The sequence below is a fragment of the Plecotus auritus genome (assembly GCF_963455305.1).
Source record: "Plecotus auritus genome assembly, chromosome: X".
Classification (NCBI taxonomy): domain Eukaryota; kingdom Metazoa; phylum Chordata; class Mammalia; order Chiroptera; family Vespertilionidae; genus Plecotus; species Plecotus auritus.
This window is the reverse complement of record NC_137784.1, coordinates 139,614,804-139,637,824: the sequence shown is the minus strand read 5'-3', so window position 1 is coordinate 139,637,824 and position 23,021 is coordinate 139,614,804. Positions and strand designations below refer to the sequence as shown.

Here is a 23,021-nt window from a genome sequence, read left to right as displayed (position 1 = left end):
TGGAGTTAAAGCCCAGGGCACACAGGTTTCCTCCTGATTGCGCCTGCGCATACCAGGCCTTGCGAATTTGCTCCGGACCCTGACGTTTCCAGCGGCCCCGCCCAATCCGGAACCCGATCCACATTCCGCCGGTCCTGCCTTGACAGACGTGACCCTGATCCAATAAGAGTAGAGGGCCGAGTCCTGCGGCGCCAATGGTGACAGCCCGAGGGGCGGTGGAGGCGGACTTTACGAGGAAACAAGAAGACAGGCTCAAGATGGAGGCGGCGGTGGCCGCTGCGGCCTGACAGGTGAGGGCGGGCCCGGCAGGGTTAGGTTTCTGGAGCGATCGCCGGGCTTGGACAGAGAGCCGGGACCGAAAGCGTAGCTCCAGGGTGACTGCGCCTGGGCCCCGGCACCCCCCACCCGGAACCGGAGGAGTGGTTTGACCCGGGGCGAGACCATCGTCGATAGCCGGGGGTTAGCGGTGGGTGGACAGGAGTCCGGGGGCCCGACTGCGGGGGGTGGTTTCGCCCGCTGAGGGTGGTGGCACGCCTGCGCAGAGTGGAAGGCCCTCGGTGGGCGGGGCCGTGCCGAATGGGTCTTGGGCTGTGGTTGTTGTACCGGGATCCCCTCTGAACCTCCTTAAGGTATCTGATGATCATTCCTTACCAGCAACGGGGAGTGAGTGGAGACGGGCTCACTACTCGCTTTATTATTCTGGATCAGTGTCTCACCCACCAGGAGAATGTTTGAGGATTCTCCCATTATTCTTCCTTAACCCACCCTAGCTTCCTTCCATTGGCACCAGAAATACTAGTATGTCTGCGACCCGTTCATTAGTTGACAGGGATCCTTTTGTTTTTTTGTTTGTCTGTCTGTTTGTTTTATATTTTTATTGATTTTTAGAGAGGGAGAGAGAAATTGAAACATCAATGACGAGAGAGAATCACTGATCGGCTGCCTCCTGCACGCCCCCTACTGGGGACCGAGCCCGCAACCAGGGCATATGCCCCGGACTGGAATCCAACCTGGGACCCTACAGTCCAGGCTGATGCTCTATCCACGGAGCCAACCCAGCTAGGGCTGACATGGAGTCCTAGGCTCCATGGAGCCACCATGGGGCCCCCATTCACCTCACCTCAGCAATGACTGGTGATGCACCATTACCCACCTGACAATGTCTGTTGATGACCATTGTCCACTCTTCTCCCCATTCGAGTCTCTAGTGACCTTTGTTAACATCTCCTTCAACACAGTGTCTGCTGATCCTCTATGAACTTCCGGTCACAGTCTGGTGACTCTCTTTAGCCACCTAACAGTGTCTGGGAGCCTACCATCCTTACTGCCCAGGGATTAGGGATGGCCACAGGACCCTTCGGAACACTCTGGTGCAATTCCCATTTTCCCCAAAGTGAGGGCAACATCTGATCATCTCCCATTTGTTCCCCTTCACCCTGTGTGTGACTTTTCCTTCAGCACAGGATCTGGTAACCCCCTTCTCCATTAAAAAGGCAGGACAGCCCAGCTGGTATGGTTCAGTGATGGAGCGTCAACCTATGAACCAGGCGGTCACGGTTCAATTCCCGTCAGGGAACATGCCCAGGTTGTTGATCCGCAGTAGGAGGCGTGCAGGAGGCAGCCGATCATGATTCTCTCTCATTATTGATGTTTCTATCTCCCTCTCCCTCTCCCTTCCTCTCTGGAGTCCATAAAAATATATATTTTTTTCAAAAGGCAGGACAGCCAGTTCATGTCCATTATGTATCTGGCACACCCCAGTGCAGTGTGTGCTGCCTCCTCCATTAGTCCGCAGCAGACTGTGTACTCCTGTGCCCTCCAGGACAGTGTGTGCTGTCTCTCATTGTGTTATCACACCCCCACCTGGCCCCATGCAGAGACCTTGGCAGAGCTGGGCAGAGGAGGAACTGGACCGACTTCAAGGTGTCACTAAGTTCCCTTGGACAGCTTTGTGGAAATTAGGCTACTGGGGGTGACGTGGAGCCTGGAGATTGAATTTTTTTTGTCTCCTGCCACTGTGATTCCAGACAATATCGTTGTTGGACCACTGAATTCCCTCTCTGTCTTTTAGGAGCCCCATGGCACCTGCCCAGCCCCGCCTCAGCCCATCTTGACCAAGTCCTAGGCTCCATGGAGCCACCACGGGGCCCCCCTGCCAACGGGGCCGAGCCGTCCCGGGCAGTGGGCACTGTCAAAGTGTACCTGCCCAACAAGCAACGCACAGTGGTGAGTCTGATGGGAGCAAAGCTGGCAGGGATGCACATGGACCCAGTTGTAAATCTTGGATCAGAGGGGTAGCTAGGGCTGGATGGAAGGTTTTGCCAAGGGACAGGAGAGCTGGCTGAGACCCCTATAGGGCTCTAACCCGCCCCCCCGCCCCCTATCTACACAGGTGACTGTCCGGGATGGCATGAGTGTCTACGACTCTCTAGACAAGGCTCTCAAGGTGCGGGGTCTCAATCAGGATTGCTGTGTGGTCTACCGGCTCATCAAAGGGTAAGTGTGGCAAACACACACACCGCCCTCTGGGTGCCCAGTCTCCTATCCCCTCCTCAGAGTCATCCGACTCCTTCTTCACTCGGTTGTGGCGTCTCCATTAGTCTTCCCTTAGTTCAGTGAATCCATGAGTCCAACCAGCTTTTGTTTCATTACTTCATTAGTTCATTGGCCTGTAAGGTCAGCAACACACCCTCTGCTTGGTCCCCAAGTCTTCACCTGCTCCATCTATTTTGTTCATTTATTTTGTTCTTTCGCTATTTCATCAATTTGTCAGCTCTCTCCGACCTCTGCTTTCCCATATTCTGTCTGCTGAGTTGGGCCTCGCTGACCTTCCACTTATTCCTTTGTTCTGGGGTTCCTTAATTTTTTATTCAATTCACACATTGCTTTTTATTTGTTGTTTCAGTGCCTCATCAGCCGTTTTCTTTCGGCTTGCTTAGCACTTCTGAGACTTAGTTGTTCATTCACCATCTCATTTGCTCATCACCTTATGGGTGAGAGCAAGGACTCTTCACACTGTCCTGCCACTCACAATCCCTGAGGCATTAGGCAAGTAAGCCACTTTATCCCTCTGAGCCTCAGCTTCCCCATCTGTAAAGTGGGGCAATGATAGTAACTAGTTCCTAGAGTTGCTGTGATAAGAATGGGACATGTCAGGTATTACTCCACGGATAGCCGACTTGGGGGACTTTCAGGGATTCCTTGCCTTCCCAGGGCCCCTGTCCACCCTCCTACTCACTCCCTTCCTTGCCTCCTGCAGGCGAAAGACAGTCACTGCCTGGGACACAGCCATTGCCCCCCTGGATGGCGAGGAGCTCATTGTTGAGGTCCTTGAAGACGTCCCACTGACTATGCACAATTTTGTGAGTGCAGGGTGGATAGTGGGGGCAGACCCTGGAGGGGTGTGTGTGTGGGGGGGTCCTTGACCAGGCCTCAACCTTCCCTGCCGTGTGGCTACAGGTACGGAAGACGTTCTTCAGCCTGGCGTTCTGTGACTTCTGCCTTAAGTTTCTGTTCCATGGCTTCCGCTGCCAAACCTGTGGCTACAAGTTCCACCAGCATTGTTCCTCTAAGGTCCCCACAGTCTGTGTTGACATGAGTACCAACTGCCGACAGTGAGCCTGGCCTGGGGTGGGTCGGGGGGCGGTGGTGGGGAGGACAGATGCCCAGACACGAGAGTCTTATAGATGGCTGACCCTTATCCTCTTGCTCTATACCCTAATGCCCTTAAGGTACTACCACAGTATCCAGGATTTGTCCGGAGGCTACAGACAGCATGAGGCTCCTTCCAACCGTCCTTTGAATGAGCCGCTAACCCCTCAGGGTTCCAGGTAGGGATGCCTAAGCCGAAGGGCTGCTGTCTGAATAAAAAGATCTGGAGACTCCTGGAGACCATAAGCCATTTTGTTTTCCAAATACAAGTGAAAGTTTATTTGGAAAGTCGCAGAGCCTGCCTGGGTAGCTCAACTGGTTGGAGCATCATCCCATGCACCAAAAGGTTGCCAGTTCGATTCCTGGTCAGGGCACATACCTGGGTTGCAGATTCAATCCTTGGTCGGGGCATGTATGGAAGGCAAGTGATCGATGTTTCTCACATCAATGCCCTCTCTCTCTCCCCCTTCTTCTTGGGTGAGGATTAAAAAAAAAAGATAAAGAAAGTAAAAGAAAGTCACAGAGGTAGAAAAAGTGAGCCATCTGGGCTGTGGGGGCTCAGGACACAAGTTACAGAGGCAAAAGAAGGGCTCTTGGAGCTTAGGAGAGAGAGAGAGAGAGCACCTTGAGGGAAGAAGAGGGGGAAAATGCCGGGTGTGTGTGTGTGTGTGTGTGTGAGAGAGAGAGAGAGAGAGAGAGAGAGAGAGAGAGAGAGGATGCCAACCACAAGCCATTCTTCATTTACTTGACAAACATTTGCTGAGCACCTACAAGTGTAGGTAAGGGCATCGAGCTCTGGGACCTTGAGTAAATCACCCAATGTTTCTAGGCCTCAGATTTCTCATCTATAAAGAGGGGATAATGATACTTTTTACCACATATTGTTCTGGTGAGAGTTAAATGAATTAATATGTGTCCAGTCAACGTGTATGTTTATGCTCAAGCCTTTCCATTTTGAAATACATATTATTTTAAGTTCCCTTTTACTTCTCCTTTATGTTAAGTATTTCTATATCAAAATACATTATTGCTCTAATATATCAAAAGTTTATAAAATATGCATTTATATGTCTCTTATATATCTTATAACACCTATATTTATATGGTACATGTTAATGTATCATGTGTTAGATTTATATATAATGTAGAACATATATTTTTTTAAAGATTTAAAAAAATAGATCAATTTCTTTTTTTTTTAGATATTTTATTGATTTTTACAGAGAGGAAGGGAGAGGGATAGAGAGTTAGAAACATCGATGAGAGAGAAACATCGATCAACTGCCTCCTGCACACCTCCTACTAGGGATGTGCCCGCAACCAAGGTACATGCCCTTGACTGGAATCGAACCTGGAACCCTTCAGTCTGCAGGCTGATGCTCTAGCCACTGAGCCAAACTGGTTAGGGCTGTAGAACATATATTTTTATGTAATATATAAAATAATAAAGTTAAGGCATTATGTTATTTTTAATTATGGGATAAATTATGTATGAATTTCATTTTAAGATAGTGGAAGGGAACATTAAGAAATACTTTTGTGGCCCTAGCTGGTGTGGCTCAGTGGATAGAGCGTCGGCCTGTGGGCTGAAGGGTTCTGGGTTCGATTCCAGTCAAGGGCACATGTCTGGGTTGTGGGCTCCATCTCCAGTGTGGGGTGTGCAGGAGGCAGCGGATCAATGATTCTCTCATCATTGATGTTTCTATATCTCCCTCTCCCTTCCTCTCTGAAATCAATAAAAATATATATTAAAAAAATACTTTTGTGCCCTAGCTGATTTGGCTCAGTGGATAGAGCATCGGATCATGGACTGGAGGGTCCTGGGTTTGATTCTGGTCAAGGGCACATACCTTTGTTGCAGTCTCCATCATGCAGGAGGCAACCAATATATGTGTCTCTCTCACATTGATGTTTCTCTCTGTCCCTCCCTCTCCCACCCACTCTCTCTAAGAATCAATAGAAAAGTATCCTCGGCTGAAGATTTAACAAAACAAAAACAAAAAAAAAAGAAAAAGAAAAAAGAATTTTTGAAATGTTATATATACACTGAGTGGCCAGATTATTATGATCTCTGAACGCATAATAATCTGGCCACTCAGTGTATATCCTATATAATAAAAGGCTAATATGCAAATTGTCCCCTCGACCAGGAGTTTGACCAGCAGGCAGGCCAGCCAACCGCCCATGTCCCCTCCCCCTGGCCAGGCTGGCTGGACCCCACCCATGCACGAATTCATGTACCAGGCCTCTAATATATATACACACACACACACACACACACACACTCTGAGTGGCCAGATTATTGTGCGTTCAGAGATCATCATAATCTGGCCACTCAGTGTATGTGTGTGTGTGTGTGTGTGTGTGTGTGTGTGTGTATAATACATGTATAACATATACATATAGCATATCCTATATAATAAAAGTGTAATATTCAAATCGACCTAATGGTGGAATGACCAGTCGCTATGATGCACACTGACCACCAGGGGGCAGACACTCAACAAGGAGCTGCTCCTGGTGGTCAGTGCACTATCAGTGTGGCCCATTGTCCCTTCTTTAGGTCTTTCCTCAGATGTCACCTCCTTAGAGAAGCCCTTCCTGACATCACCAATGACACTTTCTGTTTCCTTATTTTGCTTTATTTTTTTCCTTTATTGTACCTATCACCATCAGACACATTAAGTATTCTTTGTTATTGTTTTTTTTTTTTTTTCTCTTTCCCTACTGGAACATCAGCCCCATGAGGGTAAAAACTTTCGTTTTGCCCACAGTTTTTTTCAATACCTAGCATGGTATCTGGCATACAGCAGGTACTCAATAAGTGTTTCTTGAACAAATGAATAATAGTACCAACAGTGAATGTTTGCTCTGTGTGAGCTAAGCACATGTTTATGATGGGGCGGGAGCGGGGGCGGCTTGACTGGTCCTCCCATTCATTGGACAGTGATTTCACAGTCTCTCCCCTGGCAGCTCCAGCTCCCAGCACCGAGACCCTGAACACTTCCCCTTTCCTGCCACGGCCAACGCCCCCCTGCAGCGCATCCGCTCCACGTCTACTCCCAACGTCCATATGGTCAGCACCACAACCCCCCTGGACTCCAGTCTCATCCAGGTTGGTGCCGAGGGGGCAGTCACGGGGAACCACAAGGCAGAGGGGGAGCCATTCCTGTTGGCCTCCACCTCTCTCTGACTGCTGTCCCCCTTCTTCCAGCTCGCTGCGCAGAGTTTCAACGCTGATGGTGAGCCCCCGCTACCTGTGCCCTGAGCCCCCCTGCACCCTACTGGCCTCCACTCACATCCTCTTCACAACCACAGCTGCTGGTAGTAGAGGTGGCAGTGATGGAGTGCCCCGGGGGAGCCCCAGCCCGGCTAGTGTGTCCTCGGGGAGGAAGTCCCCACATTCCAAGTCCCCATCAGAACAGCGGGAGAGGAAGTCCGTGGGTGATGACAAGAAGAAAGTGGTAAGCTCCAGGGGGAACCTGTGGGGGGCACCACAGGCTGAGCAATAAGGGATGTGGGCAGGCCCCTGAGATGCCGCCCATGTGGCCCACAGAAGAATCTGGGGTACCGGGACTCGGGCTATTACTGGGAGGTGCCACCCAGTGAGGTGCAGCTGCTGAAGAGGATCGGGACGGGCTCGTTTGGCACCGTGTTTCGCGGGCGGTGGCATGGCGATGTGGCTGTGAAGGTGCTCAAGGTGGCCCAACCCACAGCTGAGCAGGCCCAGGCCTTCAAGAACGAGATGCAGGTGCTCAGGTGAGATTGCACGTGTGTGTGGAAGTGGGGAGAGGGCAGTGGGCATGGCCTTGGCACCTCCAGGGAAAGGCCATGCCCGGGCGCTTCTGCACATCACCTGTATTTGTGTCGTTGCAACCATAAACGTTAAGTTGTATCAAGAGTGTCCCTCTCCCCTCTGGGAAACAGGTATGTCTAGAGGACCTCTGATGATGTGATTGTTTGTGTCTGGGTTAATACTGACATTAATTAACAGCTCTGGCTCCAAAACGTGGGTCTTGTTTGCCTGCTGTGAAATGGGCAGGGGTGGGGAACCTTTTTTCTGCCAAGGGCCATTTGGATATTGATAACATCATTCGAGAACCATGCAAAATTATCAACTTGAAAATTAGCCTGCTGAATTTGGTCAGACATATCATGAACTCACCCCTAATGCCTTGGCAGGGCCAGACCAAATGATTTCTCTGGCCTTATATGGCCCAAGGGCCGGACATTCCCAACCCCTGCCATAGGACATCATTAACACCACTGAGTGCGCTTACATGAATAGCATAATGCTAGTTAACTGCATTGCCAGGAAGTCTTGCATCCTTTCTCCTCTGCTTGTACTGTGTCGTTAGTATTATGCTTATTGTGTTGCATTCTTGTCATTAATTTATTATGATAATGCCATTATTTAAAGAATAGTATTACAGTTGACCCTTGAACAACACGGGCCCACGTATACGTGGACCTTTTTTCAACCATACTATAAATGTATTTTCTCTTCCTCATATTTTCTTAATAACAGTTGCTTTCCTCTAGCTTATTTTATTGTAAGAATATAGTATACAACATACAAAATATTTGTCAATCAACTTTATGTTATCAGTAAGACTTCTAGTCAACAGTAGGCTATTAGTAGTTAACTTTTGGGGAGTTGAAAATTATACGTGGATTTTCAACTGCATGGGGGATCAGTGCCCCTAACCCATGTGTTGCTCGAGGGTCAACAGTATTAACTATAATCGTAACCGTAATTTAATTATTGTTTAATTAATTATTGTAGTTGCTCTACTTAATATGTCTTTAATACTACATTAGCCCATTTGTGCTGAGTGTTCCCTTTTTGCCACCCTAGTTACTACCACTGCAAGGCTTGCTGGCATGGGCTTTCCTCTCTGACAGATGAGCACAGTTGTGTTAGAGTTGATATTCTAACCCCTTGTGCTATTTTAATATTTATCCTCATAATGGATGCCATAGTAAGAAAACTTTTTTCCTCTGTGAAATAGCAAAGATTTGAGCATGCTGTTCATTTGCATTACATTCATGTTTTAACCATAATATGACTGCCACGAAGAATGCTTATGTGCTGTTACCCGCTCTGACATGGCAAAATCGCAGAGCATCACTGATGTTACAGTTGACCCTTGAACAATGTGGGGGTAAGGGGTGCCGACCTCCCTGCACAGTTGGAAATTGGTGTGGAACTTTAGACTCTCCCCAAACTTAGTTGTCCCCATGCGGATTGGTCTGAGGACCGCCCCCAACAGATACAAAAATCTTCAGATGTTCAAATTTCTTATATAAAATGGTGTAGATCAGTGCATACAGTCAGATCTTGGAATCCGTGGACTCCTAACCTCAGATCAAGAACTGCACAGGTAATTTATGGAAAAATATCCATGTATAAGTGGATCTGTGCAGTTCAAGCCTATGCTGTTCAAGGGTCAACTGTGTTTATACTTGTGCTACCATAGCTGCAGTTAATCCTTCTAGAAGGAATGAAGGTTTTCTTCTAAATTGGGGCTGATCTATTCATATGTGACAGAGTTCCCGTGAGGTTGAGCCAGGTACCTAGGAGCAATAACAAGGACAATGACATTTTCAGAGGGCTTACTTGTGTTCGGTGCTGTTGTATGTGCCTTACAGATTATTTACTAACTCCCCCCAACATCTGCATAAGGTAGCTAATATAATGATCACATTTGAGGAAAATGAGACACAGATTACTAGTAAGTGTCCTGAGGTTGCACAGTGAGCACCTGGGAAGCCTGGATTGGAACATAGGATCTCACGTGAGTCCAAAGCCCAACTTCCTTACTGCTAAGCCTCTTGTGATCAATAGGATATAATCACATCACTGATATTTTTACCTGGCATTTGTCAATATTACTCGGCTATAGTATAATACTGATAAGTTGGCATTCCACTTTCTTGTTTGTAGAATGGTCACAGGCCCAGGTAATGGTCAGGGTCAGAGGTATGGCAGGTGTTGATGATTAAGACACTACTGGTGGCAGAGGCTTGGGGATAGTCATCCATCCCTCCTGCTTTTGTTGGGGGATGGGGATGAAGAAGCTCAGAACGTAAGCCCCAGCTCCGAATCAGCCCAGCAAAGATATCTCACAGAGTCATTGAATCTGACTAGGTCTGGCCCTGAGCTTCCTAAAAGGCAGGGTGGAAATGATGACAGAAGATGGCAGTGAACAGCATATTCCTAATGCTCAGAAAGTGAGTGACAGTTGCTCTTTTCCCTCCCTGCCTGCAGGAAGACACGTCACGTCAACATCTTGCTGTTTATGGGCTTCATGACCCGGCCGGGGTTCGCCATCATCACACAGTGGTGTGAAGGCTCCAGCCTCTACCACCACCTGCATGTGGCCGACACACGCTTCGACATGGTCCAGCTCATTGATGTGGCCCGGCAGACTGCCCAGGGCATGGAGTGAGCCTCCTGGCCTAGGGACTAGGAAGGGGGCTGGGGAACCTGGGGGAGGGTGATGAGGTAACCCCCAGCCAATTTGCCACCCACTTCCACCCCCACAGCTACCTCCATGCCAAGAACATCATCCACCGGGATCTCAAGTCTAACAGTATCTATCTATCCCTGTCTCAGACCTGGGGTGGGGTGAGGACTTAGAGAGCTGTGTCTTGTGGGGGAGGGGAGCTTCTGAGGCTGAATAGGGAGGGACATGTGTCACATGGCCCTTGCCAGGTGGCAGAGCTGTGGCTGGTGAGGAGCCTTTAGTAGGGTCTCCTGGTCAGCAGTCAGAGTGTGGCTTGTTCAGGTGCTGTTCTTGGGGACTCTGGTCAGAGTTTGTGTGGCAGTTGTGGAAGGCATTATAGAGAGTTCCTGATCAGGGTCATGGGTATGATGGTTATGGGTCCCCTTAGAGGGGCTTCCTGTTCAGAAGTCAAGGGGCCAAGTGTAGGGGCACTAATTGGAGCTCCCACTCAAGTCAAGGTTGTGGTGGGTTGACATTGGGGAACTTCTGGTCAGGGTTAGAGGCATGACTGGTTTGGAGGTGTTAATGAGAGCCTCCCAGTCAGGGTGAGAGGTGTGGCTATTGAGAGTCCTTGTAGTGGCCCTTGACCCCGGTGGACATCTTCCTACATGAGGGGCTCACAGTGAAGATCGGTGACTTCGGCCTGGCCACGGTGAAGACGAGATGGAGCGGGGCTCAGCCCTTGGAGCAGCCCTCAGGCTCTGTGCTGTGGATGGTGAGTTGGGCCAGGCTGGGCCAGGAGCATGTAGGTCCATGGGCTATAGGGATGGGACATGGGGTGCTGAGTGGGGATAGGGATGCTCACGTTTCCCCTCATGTGGGTGGCTCTGAGTTGTACACAGTGTGGCTAGTGGGATCCGGGACTATGGGCCAGCCACTGGCTGACCTTCATGATTCTCCTGCCTGGTCTGGCCTATCGAAGGCGGCTGAGGTGATCCGGATGCAGGACCCGAACCCCTACAGCTTCCAGTCAGATGTCTACGCCTACGGGGTTGTGCTTTACGAGCTCATGACCGGCTCCTTGCCTTATAGCCACATTGGCAGCCGTGACCAGGTGAGCCCCACGCCTTACCTGCAATTTCCCAGGCTAAGGGATCCCCTCAGCCCCGAAACCCCAGATCTTCTCCTTTGCACAGACCAAGAATGCCACATTTCCTCCAGAAACCCCAAATTTTCTGGGCTTAGAACTCCCACAATCCTCTGCGTCTCCTGTACCCAGAATCCCCTTCCCCCACAGCCACAATCCTCTGGGTCCTCAAAGTTCAGAAACTTCTGAATCCCCTATGCTCAGAAACCCCTTCGGCCCCCAACACCCAGAAGCCCTCTGGACCCCTCGACAACTACCAGTCCTTTGGCTCGTGTACTCCCCAAAGTCCTGCAAGTCCCCAAAGCCCGGAATCTCATTTCTCCCAGAAACAGAATTCCTCCGTGCTTCTGTAGTACAGAAACCCACAATTATTCAGGCCTTGGGTGTTTGGCAGGTTTTGGGGTCCTGGCATCCACAATACTCTAGGGCCGTGGTCAGCAAACTGCGGCTCGCGAGCCACATGCGGCTCTTTGGCCCCTTGAGTGTGGCTCTTCCACAAAATACCACGGCCTGGGCGAGTCTATTTTGAAGAAGTGGCGTTAGAAGAAGTTTAAGTTTAAAAAATTTGGCTCTCAAAAGAAATTTCAATCGTTGTCCTGTTGATATTTGGCTCTGTTGACTGATAACTAGTCAGTGGTCGGCAAACTCATTAGTCAACAGAGCCAAATATCAACAGTACAACGATTGAAATTTCTTTGGAGAGCCGAAAACCGACTTCTGCGCATGGGCCACGAAGTTTCAATCGCATTGTACGTGCGCGCCCGCACGTGGTATTTTGTGGAAGAGCCACACTCAAGGGGCCAAAGAGCCGCATGTGGCTCGCGAGCTGCGGTTTGCCAACCACTGCTCTAGACTCCAGATACCAATAGTCCTACAGGCCACATGGACTCATAACCCTCAGGCCCCAGACCCCCACAGAAATACAAGCTCCTGAGGGCTAGAATACTTCAGCTCCCTCCAGACCCAGACTCAGACTCAGTACTTTCCAGGTCCCTAGGCCCCCTAGAAAACTATGGACCCATAATTCTCTGGGCCCCAGACACCTGAAATCCTTGACTTTCCTCAAGCTTAAATCCCTGTGTTCTGCTAGCAGAGAATCCTTGCAAGGCCTCAGAGACCCAGAATCCTTGGAGTCACAAGATACCACAATCCTCAGAGCCCCAATACCCAGAATCCCCCAAAGGAGCCTTCTAAGTTCCTTGAGAACTGAAATTCTCCGAGCCTTCCAGCCCAGATCCCTAGATCAGCCATTCCTCTCTCCCTCCTCCCCCAGATTATCTTTATGGTGGGCCGTGGCTATCTGTCCCCGGACCTCAGCAAAATCTCCAGCAACTGCCCCAAGGCCATGCGGCGCCTGCTGTCTGATTGCCTCAAGTTTCAGCGAGAGGAGCGGCCCCTCTTCCCCCAGGTGGGCCGGGTAGGAGGGCTGGATACTCTGGGGAGGGGACTCTGAGAAGCAGGAAGACTCTGAGATGTGAATGTGAACCATGCATATTCAATGCTCAGAGGTATACAATGTGTGTGTATATGCTTCCCTGTAAGGCTGGGGTCTGGTGTTATTGGGGTGCCCATGTGACTGGATTCCCCTCCTCATGCCACCCTGCCCCTAGATCCTGGCCACGATTGAGCTGCTGCAGCGGTCACTCCCCAAGATTGAGCGGAGTGCCTCCGAACCCTCCTTGCATCGCACCCAGGCTGATGAGTTGCCCGCCTGCCTACTCAGCGCAGCCCGCCTTGTGCCTTAGGCCCTGCCCCCAGCCACCAGGGAGCCAATCTCAGCCTTCTACACCAAGGAGCCTTGCTCACCAACCAATCAATGTTCCATCTCTGCCCTGATACTGCCTCAGGATTCCCCATTTCTGCCCTGGGAGATGAGGGGGTCCCCATGTGTTTTCCAATTTCTCTGGAACTGGGGGACCCCAAAAGACTGAGACCACAGCCTCATCCATAGTTCGGTTTTCTCTTGACTTCGGGGATACTTCTAAATTTGGGAGCTCCTCTATCAACCATGGCTGGGATTTGTAGCAGGGATTCCACTCAGAAACCTCTCTGGAATTTGTGCCCGATGTGCCTTCCACTGGATTTTGGGGTCCCCAGCACCCCATGTGGATTTGGGGGTCCCTTCTGTGTCTCCCCTGTCATTCAAGGACTCCCCCCTTTCTTCACCAAGAAGCACAGAATTCTGCTGGGCCTTTGCTTGTTTATTTTGCTTCCCGACTCTTCTCGTGGGGTTCAGAGCCGCTGAGGGGTGGGGTTGAGTCCAGGCAAAGGAGTGGAGGTTGGGGGAAGGTGCAGACCACACAAACAGCGCCACTGCACACATCACCACAGGCGGCACGATGAACGAGGACCACATATGCCAAGCACGCCACAAGAGGAGGCCACGTCAGTCACAGACACAGACATCACGGCAAAGGTGGGGAAGTGGGGGACCACTGGCCTTTCATGTGCAAAGGATTCTGGGAGGATGGGTGGAGTTTGCATATTTAAAGAGAGCTGTCAGAGGCAGGAAAGTGGGGCAGGGGTCCCTGGGGAACTGAGGGGTCCTACCAGTGGGAGGAGCTCCCAATGTATTGAATAGAGTTGGGAGGGGAGGTGGAGGGCAATCCTTATGGGACTGGGTGGTGGCATTTGAAGAGGTGGGTCTCCAGAAATGGGCGATCCATAAAGAGAGCTCAAAGGTAGGGATTTCTTAAGGATTTGGGAAATTTTGGTGGGGAACCAAGTGTGCTTGAGAGATCTCAGACCAGGAATATGGTTGTCAAGGAATTTCAGGACTCCAGGAGGGGACTCCGTGGTGTAGGGCCAGAATGGGTTGCCTGGTGTTTGGGAGCGTCTGGAAAGGAAACCATACTTTGGGAGTGGAGGTCCTTAGGAATTTGGAGGTGACCAGGAATGGGCTTCCCAAGAACTTGGGAATTCCAAACATGAGAAATAGGGTTAGGACCAGAAGTGAGGTTTCCTTAGGGACTTGGGCGTTCTGAGGAGTGAGAAGAAGGACCTTGGTGAACCAGGAGAGGGCTTCTCAAGGGAGTTGGAGATTCCAAAAGTGAGAAGTGGATTCAGGGCCCAGAGAGGGGTTACCCAGGGATATTGGGGGTTCTCAGGGTGGGGTGTCAGTCGGAGAAGAGGCTGGCGAAAGACTTCCTCAGGCTGCGGATGGTCTCAGCTTTCACCTCGTCCTGGCTAAGGCTGGGCCTGGGCGGGGCTGGTTCTGGAAGGTTGAAGGCATTGGTCAGAGACTGGGATTTGCTAGAGAGAGACAAGGTAGAGGAGGTGTGGGAGGAAGGGGAGAAGAGGAAGGGAGGAGGGGGAGAGAAACACAATGTTACCCCAGGCCCAGCCCCAGCCCTGTCCCTCTGGTCCTGGGGCGGTGCCTGTGACCCTCCCCACCCCCCATCAGCATGGTCCTGGACCCTTATGGGTTATCAAGTGGGATTCGGGGAGCCCTGGTCCAGGCCAGGAGCACTGGGATCTAAGGTAAAGAAGTCTGGGATTAATGGGAAGAATCTTGGACTGAATCTTCTCTTCAAATCTGGGGTAGGCTGGGAGGAATTTGACAGAAAGATGAAGATGGACAGGGAGGTATCCAGTCCAAGGGTAAGGAGTCCAGGAGGGAGGGGGGCTTATACCAAGGACAGGCTGGGAGGGACAAATCTAAGGGGGAGCAGTTGGGTGGGGCAGTGAGGACTTTTGAGCTAAGGTGGGAGCAGGTCTGGAACGGACAAGAAGAGGCAAAGGATGGTGTGATAACTTGGGAGGAGACTGAGATGGACCAGAAGCATTTGGGGATAGACCAGAAAGTAGCCTGACCAGCGATTTTCAACTGGTGTGCTACGAGAATTTTAAAATATGCCATACGTGACTATGTAGTTAGGGGACCAACCTCTTTTCCCTTAGATTGTCCAATTTTTCAAAAGTGACAACAGAGGCCACGAAATAGCTGTCCCCTGTGAATGAAGGTTATACCTATTTTTTTTTGTCACATTGGCAAAAAATACATTTTTTGGGGTGCCGCAGAATGTTAGTGATTAGTTTATGTGTGCCATGAGATGACAAGTGTTGAAAATCGCTGGCCTACACTGTAGGAAAAGGATGGGGGTGACTGGAAAGAGTGTGACGTGACATAGGAGGACTGAACTGGGTGGGAGCACTGGCTTGGAGGAGTCAGGTTGGGCTTGGAGGAGTCAAGGAGGATTAGTTGGGCCAGGAAGGCTCCGAGATGGGAGGAGGACTTGGTGGGCAGGGAGATACTGAAGGAGGGTCAGCCAGGTGCCCGGGCTGGAGGAGGGGACTTTCCCAGGGCATACTGGGAAGACTTTGAACTGAAAGTGGGGTTTCTCTGGGATTCTGGCACCAAGTCTCTCAGATGGAGGGAAAAGAACCTGGGATGGAAGGCAAGAGCCTCTGTGGACTGAAAGGGGTGATCGTTTGGGGGCGGGGTCTGGCACAGCCTGGAGAGAGCTCTCAGGACCCCTGGATGGGATCTGGGTCCGAGGAGCTTGAGAGCTGGGGCTGCTCTCCTGGTGCAGGGGCATGTTTCGTGAGCAGCAAGGCAAGGGCTGCCGAGGGGTCCCCTTACTTGAGTTGGGGGTGCGGGGGTCCCCCGGCAGCAGCCGTGGCAGGTGGCGGCACATCCTGGCTAGGTTTCTGGGCCAGCTGTGGCTTGGTGGGACGCCCAGGCCCCGCTGGACCGCTGGGCCGAGGTTGCTGCGTGGTGGGTGGCCCAGTGCGGGGCATGGGACCTGCCTGGCTGGCCTGGCGGGTGGGGCCAGTAGGGCCTGGAGGCTTCTGGGGTGGGCCCTGGCGCTGCTGACCACCCGGTGGAGCCCCTGAGGGCTTTGGTGGAGCCTGACCAGAGACGGATGTCTGACGGGTAGCCTGTGGGGGGCCTGCCTGGCGCTGGGGAGATGGGGAGGCAGGCGGGCGGGCTACTGGAGGTGCCCCAGGTCCTCCTGCCACTGGCCGGGATTGGCGTCCTTGACCCTGGGTCAGTGGTGGGGCCTGGGACATAGGCTGCTGGGACGCTGATGTGGGACTTGGTAGGCGCTGGGGCAGGGGGCTGCCAGCTGGGGGTCCAAGGCCTGAAAGGTGCTGCTGGCCCTGTGGGGGCGGGCGCTGCTGCAACGGAGGTCCCTGGCGTTGGGGGCCTGGGCCCGGCTGTGGAGGGCCACCTGAGCGACAGAGAAAAAGAGTTCACATGTGAGAGCCAGCAAATGAGAGGTAGGGGGCTGCTGGAGAGGGAGTTGGCCCCTCACTTACCCTGTGGCGGGGGTCGTTGCTGAGCCGGGGGCCCTGAGGGCTGCTGGGAGGTCTGGCGGCCCAGGGGCAGGGCCCCTGGGGACAGAGTCTGCGGTAGAGGAGTGGAACAGGAGAGGTTAAAAATAGCTACCAGCCAGTGGAGCATCAGCCAATCAGAATAACAGGGGATCCCTGTGTGCTGGGTGTCGCCCTGTTTGTGGCTGAGCCGAGGGGGACATCAGGTTGTTGGGTGGGGACCCCCAGGGGAGGGGGAGGGAAACACTCAGGGAAGTCAGGGTAGCAGCTATTTATCAATTTTGAATGCAACTAGTAATTGTGATCACATGCGTAATGGTGATGCCCTTAGCCTGCTGCTGATTAGCTCTGGGACGCAGCAGGAGCAAGGGCTGGCCTGCCCACCAGTAGCTGACCTGGCTGTGGGTACCCCTGCCAGGGGAGACATCCCGCTGCCGGGGCAGGGCCTGGGCCATCTTATTGACCACGAGCTCTACGATGAGCTGCTTGTCTTCGTCCTGGTGGTCACCAATGAGCGGCATGGAGGAGCCCACCACCTGGGGAAGAAAACACCCAGTGAGGAGAGAGGAGGAAGTGCATGTGAGGGCTACAGTGACTAAGTGCTTTAAGTTGGCAGAGGGCACAGCGGCTGCCAAGGAAACAAGCTACAGCCTGAGAGACGCCGATTTATAGTGTGAGGAAGGCTTGTCTCCTACGAGGGAGGTACTGGCAGCTTCTGAGGTGCTGTCCTAGCAAATGAGGGCCTCCAAGCCCAACCCCGCGTAGCATCTGGTTTTTGTATGGGCCCTGACTAAGGATGGGTTTTACCTTTTTTAACGGTTGAAAAAAAAAGCAAAAGAAGATTTCATAATGTGAAAATTATGCCAAAAAACCAAAGTTTTAGTGGAACACAGCCACAGATTTTTTTAAAAAAATCCTCACCCGAGCATATTTTTCCATTGATTTTAGAGAGAGTGGAAAAGACAGAGAGATCAATGTGAGAGAAACACATCGACTGGTTGCCTCCTGGCCAGGAGCCTGCAACTGAGGTACATGCCCTTGGGAATCGAACCCGGGACCCTTGGGTTTGCAGGCCGACACCCTATCCACGGAGCCAAACCAGCTAGGGCCGCACATTTTTAAAAAAATATGTTGTCTGTGGCTGCTTTTGCAGTTGAGTAGCTTCAACCTACTCAGCTGTAACTCATAGTTACCATATGGCCCACAAGGCCTAAAATGTGCACCGTCTGGCCCTTTCCAGAAAACACTGGCCCATCCCTGCGTTATAGTGTGCTAGGTGCTCTGTCCTTTACAAGCAACTTTGTGGTTTACGTCCTACTTGGCAGTTCACAAAGCACCTTGCCCTGGAGACATACGGGATATATAGTGTTTTTAGAATTCAGGAAGTGCTTTGCAAATGGCACCAGTGTTTACAAACTGCATCATCATGTACGAAGTGCTGCTGTTTACCAAGCACTTCAACCTCTCAAGGCATTTTACAGTTTATAAATTGCTTTACTGTTCCAGGGGCAGCACTGTTTACCAAGACCTTGAGCATTTTGAGAGTACTTTGTTTCAATAACAAGAACTTCCCAGTTTCCAGAGCTCCTTTTTGATAGTTTCAGAAAGCACTTTCCTGTTCACCAAGCATGTCCTACTTTATAAGGTACTTGATTGGCAGTTTACAGACTGATTTCGTATCAACCAGTACTCTTTACAAAGTTCCTTTTAGTTTACAACAGCGTGCTTTGCCGTCTGCCAAGGACCCGTCAGTTCACAGAACACTTTCAAGATCATTAAGTGCTTTGGCCATTCACCAACGGGGCTCAATTCACAGAGCACTATAATTTGACAAGTGTTCTGCTACTCACTAAGGATGTCCAGGTTGACAAAGCAGTTGACAATTTACTATTTTGCCATTGGCCAGGGTGTCCCAGTTCAAAAGGTACTTTACAGTTTCCTAAACATTTGCCATTCACTGAGGACTTTCTGGGCCATGGAGTGCTTCATAGTTTACGGATTGGTGCTCCCCTGCGCCTGCTCCTCCCTCTGTGCCCCCACCAGTCCCTGGGTGCTCCCACCTCAATGATGTGATCCCTTCCGTCCTTGCCATGCAGCGCTTCCACTGCGCAGATGTCCAGTCCCCCAAAAATCTCTGAGCATGTATCCACCCACAGCTTGTACCTGGCAACACGTGGGGTGAGAGAGCCTGTCAGTGCCTTGCTGGAGCAGTCACAGTCCCACCCTCCCTCCTCCTCCCCGCTGAGTTCAGGCCACCCACCTGTCAGACATGGCGATCTGCTCGAGCATGGCAGAGCCCGTGTTGGTCTTCCAGTTTCCTGACACTGATGTCCTCCTGGGAGACAGGAGAAAGGAGAGAGACTCAGGGGGACCTGAACTGCGCAGGGCAGAGCAGGGGACCTAGGCCTCTATTTCTCCACTCACATGTAGGCCTTGTAGTTCTGCCCAATCTTCTGGACGCGCACATCATATTTGGCGTCAATGAAGGGCTCAGCAGTGGCATACGTCTTGGTCAGCGCTACGACGCTTGCGATGTCCTGGAAGTCATGCTGGTTTTCCACCTTGACCTGTGGGCGGGCTGGGGATCAGGGCCTTGGCAGGGTGGGGCAGCAGTGGGGGTGCCTCAGGGCGGGGGTGTGCACACAAGTGGCACAGGTGAGCTGAGTACACACAAATTCGGTGGACATACCAAGGCACTTGATGCATGCGTAATTCTGGGCCTCCTGGCTTTTACATGTATGCACAGACATGGAGTTGGGTGTATATCACTCTCTGAACATACTAAAAATGATTGAATTGTCACCTTGTATGGGTACGTTGTATGGTATGTGAATTACAGCTCATGAAAGCTGTAGCAAAATTGTGTATATATACAGTATATCTATACAGACACAAAATCAGTGGTACATACAATAAATGAACAGAAGCACGGACACACTCCAACATAAAAATCACAAGTCTGCTTTCTACATACACAGAGAGAAAATCAGAGGGATGGAAAGCATACAGGACCCCAAGACCCTTGAACATAAAATATTACACAGTGTGTGTTTAACACAGAGGCATGCATATACACAGATATACTAACAAAATAACAGGACACATAAACTGGCCGAGTGCATGACAGAAAACTGGGCCAACAAAATCTACAAATGTGAGGGAAAAGATACAAATAGATAAACATCCCAGGACACACAATTATACAAAATTAGCGGTGTGCACTGAATACCCAATGTACATCTACGTACATTTAGGAACACACAGGGACACACCCAACCCGGGGACTCACCTTGCCCATCCCGGAGTGTGCATGCCCCATCTTCACAACCACAGGGTATGTTGTGCTGCTGAGCTGGTAGGGTGGAAAGGCAGAGCATGGTCAGGGCAGGAGGGCTGATTGCCAGGGGTGGGGGTGGTGTTGAGGGGAGCCCATCCGGTGGGAGCCACATATGAGGAGCCATTTCCCAGAAGAGGCAGGTCAGAGATAAGCAGACAGCAGCTGGGGATCACACTGCACCCCTGAGCTCAGAATCCAACCCAGAGCCCTTTCTGCCTGTCCCTCCCTCCACCCACCCAGACTTCCCGCCTCTGCTTTCCCAGGCAGATGCATGGGATAAGGGGGGGGGGTGGGGGTGGGAGGGGGCTTTCCTGGAAAAGGGAAAGTTTATTTATACAGTAACTGGATGATAGAGAAGTGACTGTGTGCATGGGGGTGTGGTGGTGAGCATGTAGCAACTGGACCCCTCAGCCAGGCCTTGTATGTAAGCCTTGTCCACACACATACACAACCCCTAGACACATACACAGACCCTCCAAGCTCGGATCTACACAACCAAACCCAGAGATGCCCATGCACATTGAGACCCACAAGATGGAGAGATCTGCAACCAGCACAAGCTCTGGAGCACATTCGCCCTCCAACTGCGTAGATGCGCACAGTCATTCAGCCAGCCTGGTGCTCACGTGTGCGGCAGGGACCAGAGCTTCTGCCAGCCTTCTTGCCCGGCAGCACACACCACTTTCGGGTGCAGGCACACACACAGCGCCCTCCCATCACCCAAATCCACACAATATAGAGGGGCAAACACATCGTGAAAGATTACCCATGTAACACAAAGACAACCCTCAGGGCACAACCATAGAATCCAGAGATATACAGAGCTCTGAGAGGCACACACAACAGAACTGGGCATGTAGTCAACACTCACAGACACACATACAACACTCCTAGGCATACTGACAACAAGCAGAAGGACCAAAGAAAGGTACACACACTTCTAGGTATTCACAGAACCGCTGAAACCCACACCACACTCCTGGGCACACAAAAAGTATATCTAGGGACACAACATACCTTGTTATATGTAAAAACAGAGAGGCATACACACAACCAGAGATACCACAACCCTCCTAAGCATACAGACAACACTCCTGGGCATGTGCATGGATCCAGGGACCAGGTTGGGCGACCCCAGCCCCATCATAGTAGGATGCACACAGGGCCACGCCCTCCATCTGCTGTGCAGACAGCTGCCCCACAGGGTAGAGAGATGGCATTCCGGGAGGGGTGGCTGGGGCGGCAGTGGTTCTCAGTTCCCGACAGGCACAGGAAGCCCGCAAGCTCTGGGTGACCGATTGACCTTCAGACGTTGCCCCCCTCCCTCTGCACTCCCACCTTCCTCATTTCCCAAATGCTTGGCGTCATTATGGGGCACGGAGAGGCACCCTGTTGGGATGGGCTTGCGGGGATCCTCTAGGCAGTGTTGCAGGGAGACACTGCAGAGGCGGTTGGTGACCTAACAACAGGCACACTCACAGCTCACAGAGGGGAGGAGAGACGTTCACCATTACATGTGCAATCTAGACCCGCCTTCCAGAGGCAGACACACAACTCCCAGAAGCAGCACAAAACACACAGGGCTACACAAAACCCTCAGGTCCATACATACACCACATACATGCCACCTAAAGGCTCACAGGCAACTCTCCTGGGCAGAGACACAGCAGAGAGCTGTGCACAAGCGCGCGCGCACACACACACACACACACACACACACACACACACCAGATTTTACAGGCTCCTCTTTTTATAAACCCCCCTACTTCCTCTGGGCCTGGGACTGAACACAACACTGTGGACACGTGTAAGTGTGCCTGCACATATGTGCACAAGAGGAGTGCTGCACTCTGGGGTCCTCTGGAGAGCCCTAGCTTTGGATCTTAGCATTTCCTCCTCTTCTTCTTTTTTTAAAAAATATTTTTATTAATTTCAGAGAGGAAGGGAGAGGGAGAGAGAGAGAGAAACATCAATGATGAGACGGAATCATTGATTGGCTGCCTCCTGCACGCCCCCCACTGGGGATCGAACCCGCAACCTGGGCATGTGCCCTTGACTGGAATAGAACCCGGGATCCTTTAGTCTGCAGGCCAACACTTTATCTACTGAGCCACACCAGCTAGGGCACGTTTCCTCTTCTTAAAACCATGTGGGACCCCTGGCAGGTCACTGGACTCTCTTTGGGCCTCAGTTTCCTGATCTGTAAAAAGGGCCCACTCAGGCCCAAGCACTTGGTGTGCTGTGGAGATTGCCAGGTGTCCGTTCTGCACACCCAGTTGGGCCCCATGGCCCCCACCCCCACCCAGCCCCTGAGATGGTCACACACCCGGACACCCCTTTATGAAACCCCACCAGTTTCAAAACCTGCACAATAACCTGGTTCCACACGACCCCTCACATGCAGACAGTCGACAAAACTGTGCTGACTCAGGTTTCAGAGTCACAGAGCTGGCGTCAGAACCAGAGTCAGCAAGGGGCTGCAGCAAGACTTTCCCTTCCCTCACTTCTCCCTTTGGCTCCACCGCTGGCTTACTCAGCTCCCTGTCTCATTCACTCTCACTCCCCTACTTTCACAATCAGCTTCTCCAAATTCCTGGTTTACGTCCCCCTCCCTCCCTCTCTTTCTTGTTTCCCCAACAGACATTTCTTCACTCTCATTCCTGGGCAGCTCACTCAATCCTCTGTGTGTCTCAGTTTCCTCATCTGCATAATGTGAATATGAACAGTCTCTAACTCACAGGGATATTGTGAGTTATGTCCGGAAAAATGCCTAGCACAGTATCTGGCACACAGGAAGTCTGCATCCTCCAAAAGTGTCGGGTACTGTTATTATTATTGGCTTAGCATCTCTTGGTTAAGCCAACATTAACAAGGAGGCAATCTGGACTGAGTGATAAAGTACTTACACAAAGATTTTAGAACAGTGCTTGGTACCCATTAAGGACTCTTTAAGTGTTGGTGGTAGCTTTTGTTGTGGTGATGGTGTTGCTGTTGATTGGGCTAATCTCCCTGAGTTAATCCAGCTTAATTAGCAAGAGGGTAATGGGGACTGAATAAAAGAATTTCCACAAAGACTTCGGGGCACAGTATACAGCAAATGCTCAATAAGTGACTGCTATCATGACTACCATCATTATTATTGGTCTGTCCTTCCTGAACA

At 51.3% G+C, this 23,021-nt stretch overlaps 2 protein-coding genes across 3 annotated transcripts in view; one reads left to right on the top strand and one right to left on the bottom strand.

Annotated features, from left to right (window-relative positions):
* The first annotated feature begins 227 nt into the window (after positions 1-227).
* Positions 228-13,436, top strand: ARAF (A-Raf proto-oncogene, serine/threonine kinase). The gene is made up of 16 exons (XM_080652171.1): positions 228-290; positions 2,072-2,226; positions 2,393-2,496; positions 3,260-3,362; positions 3,460-3,614; positions 3,732-3,830; positions 6,625-6,766; positions 6,866-6,893; positions 6,970-7,115; positions 7,208-7,410; positions 9,923-10,099; positions 10,201-10,247; positions 10,757-10,875; positions 11,083-11,214; positions 12,521-12,655; positions 12,858-13,436. Exons 2-16 carry the CDS (start codon positions 2,131-2,133, stop codon positions 12,990-12,992), a joined length of 1,821 nt encoding a protein of 606 aa, XP_080508297.1. The 5' UTR covers positions 228-290; positions 2,072-2,130; the 3' UTR covers positions 12,993-13,436.
* The window catches only part of SYN1 (synapsin I), a 33,707-nt gene continuing 24,115 nt past the window's right edge, over positions 13,430-23,021 (bottom strand). Inside the window, exons 6-13 of one of the 2 annotated variants that reach the window (XM_080652169.1) lie at positions 19,814-19,876; positions 18,949-19,091; positions 18,785-18,859; positions 18,585-18,687; positions 16,920-17,060; positions 16,510-16,597; positions 15,830-16,421; positions 13,430-14,499 (exon numbers count right to left, since the gene is read on the bottom strand). In XM_080652169.1, coding sequence (XP_080508295.1) covers positions 14,364-14,499; positions 15,830-16,421; positions 16,510-16,597; positions 16,920-17,060; positions 18,585-18,687; positions 18,785-18,859; positions 18,949-19,091; positions 19,814-19,876 — 1,341 coding nt within the window. In that variant the 3' untranslated portion in view covers positions 13,430-14,363. The remainder of the gene's footprint in view (positions 14,500-15,829; positions 16,422-16,509; positions 16,598-16,919; positions 17,061-18,584; positions 18,688-18,784; positions 18,860-18,948; positions 19,092-19,813; positions 19,877-23,021) is intronic. The other variant, XM_080652170.1, reaches the window with a different exon arrangement.

Coding starts and splice junctions, on each gene's coding strand:
- ARAF (XM_080652171.1), top strand. CDS start 2,131: ATGGAGCCACCACGGGGCCCCCCTGCCAACGGGGCCGAGCCGTCCCGG. Junction 10,876..11,082: donor CAGGCTCTGTGCTGTGGATG/GTGAGTTGGGCC, acceptor GGCCTATCGAAG/GCGGCTGAGGTGATCCGGAT. Junction 11,215..12,520: donor ACATTGGCAGCCGTGACCAG/GTGAGCCCCACG, acceptor CTCCTCCCCCAG/ATTATCTTTATGGTGGGCCG.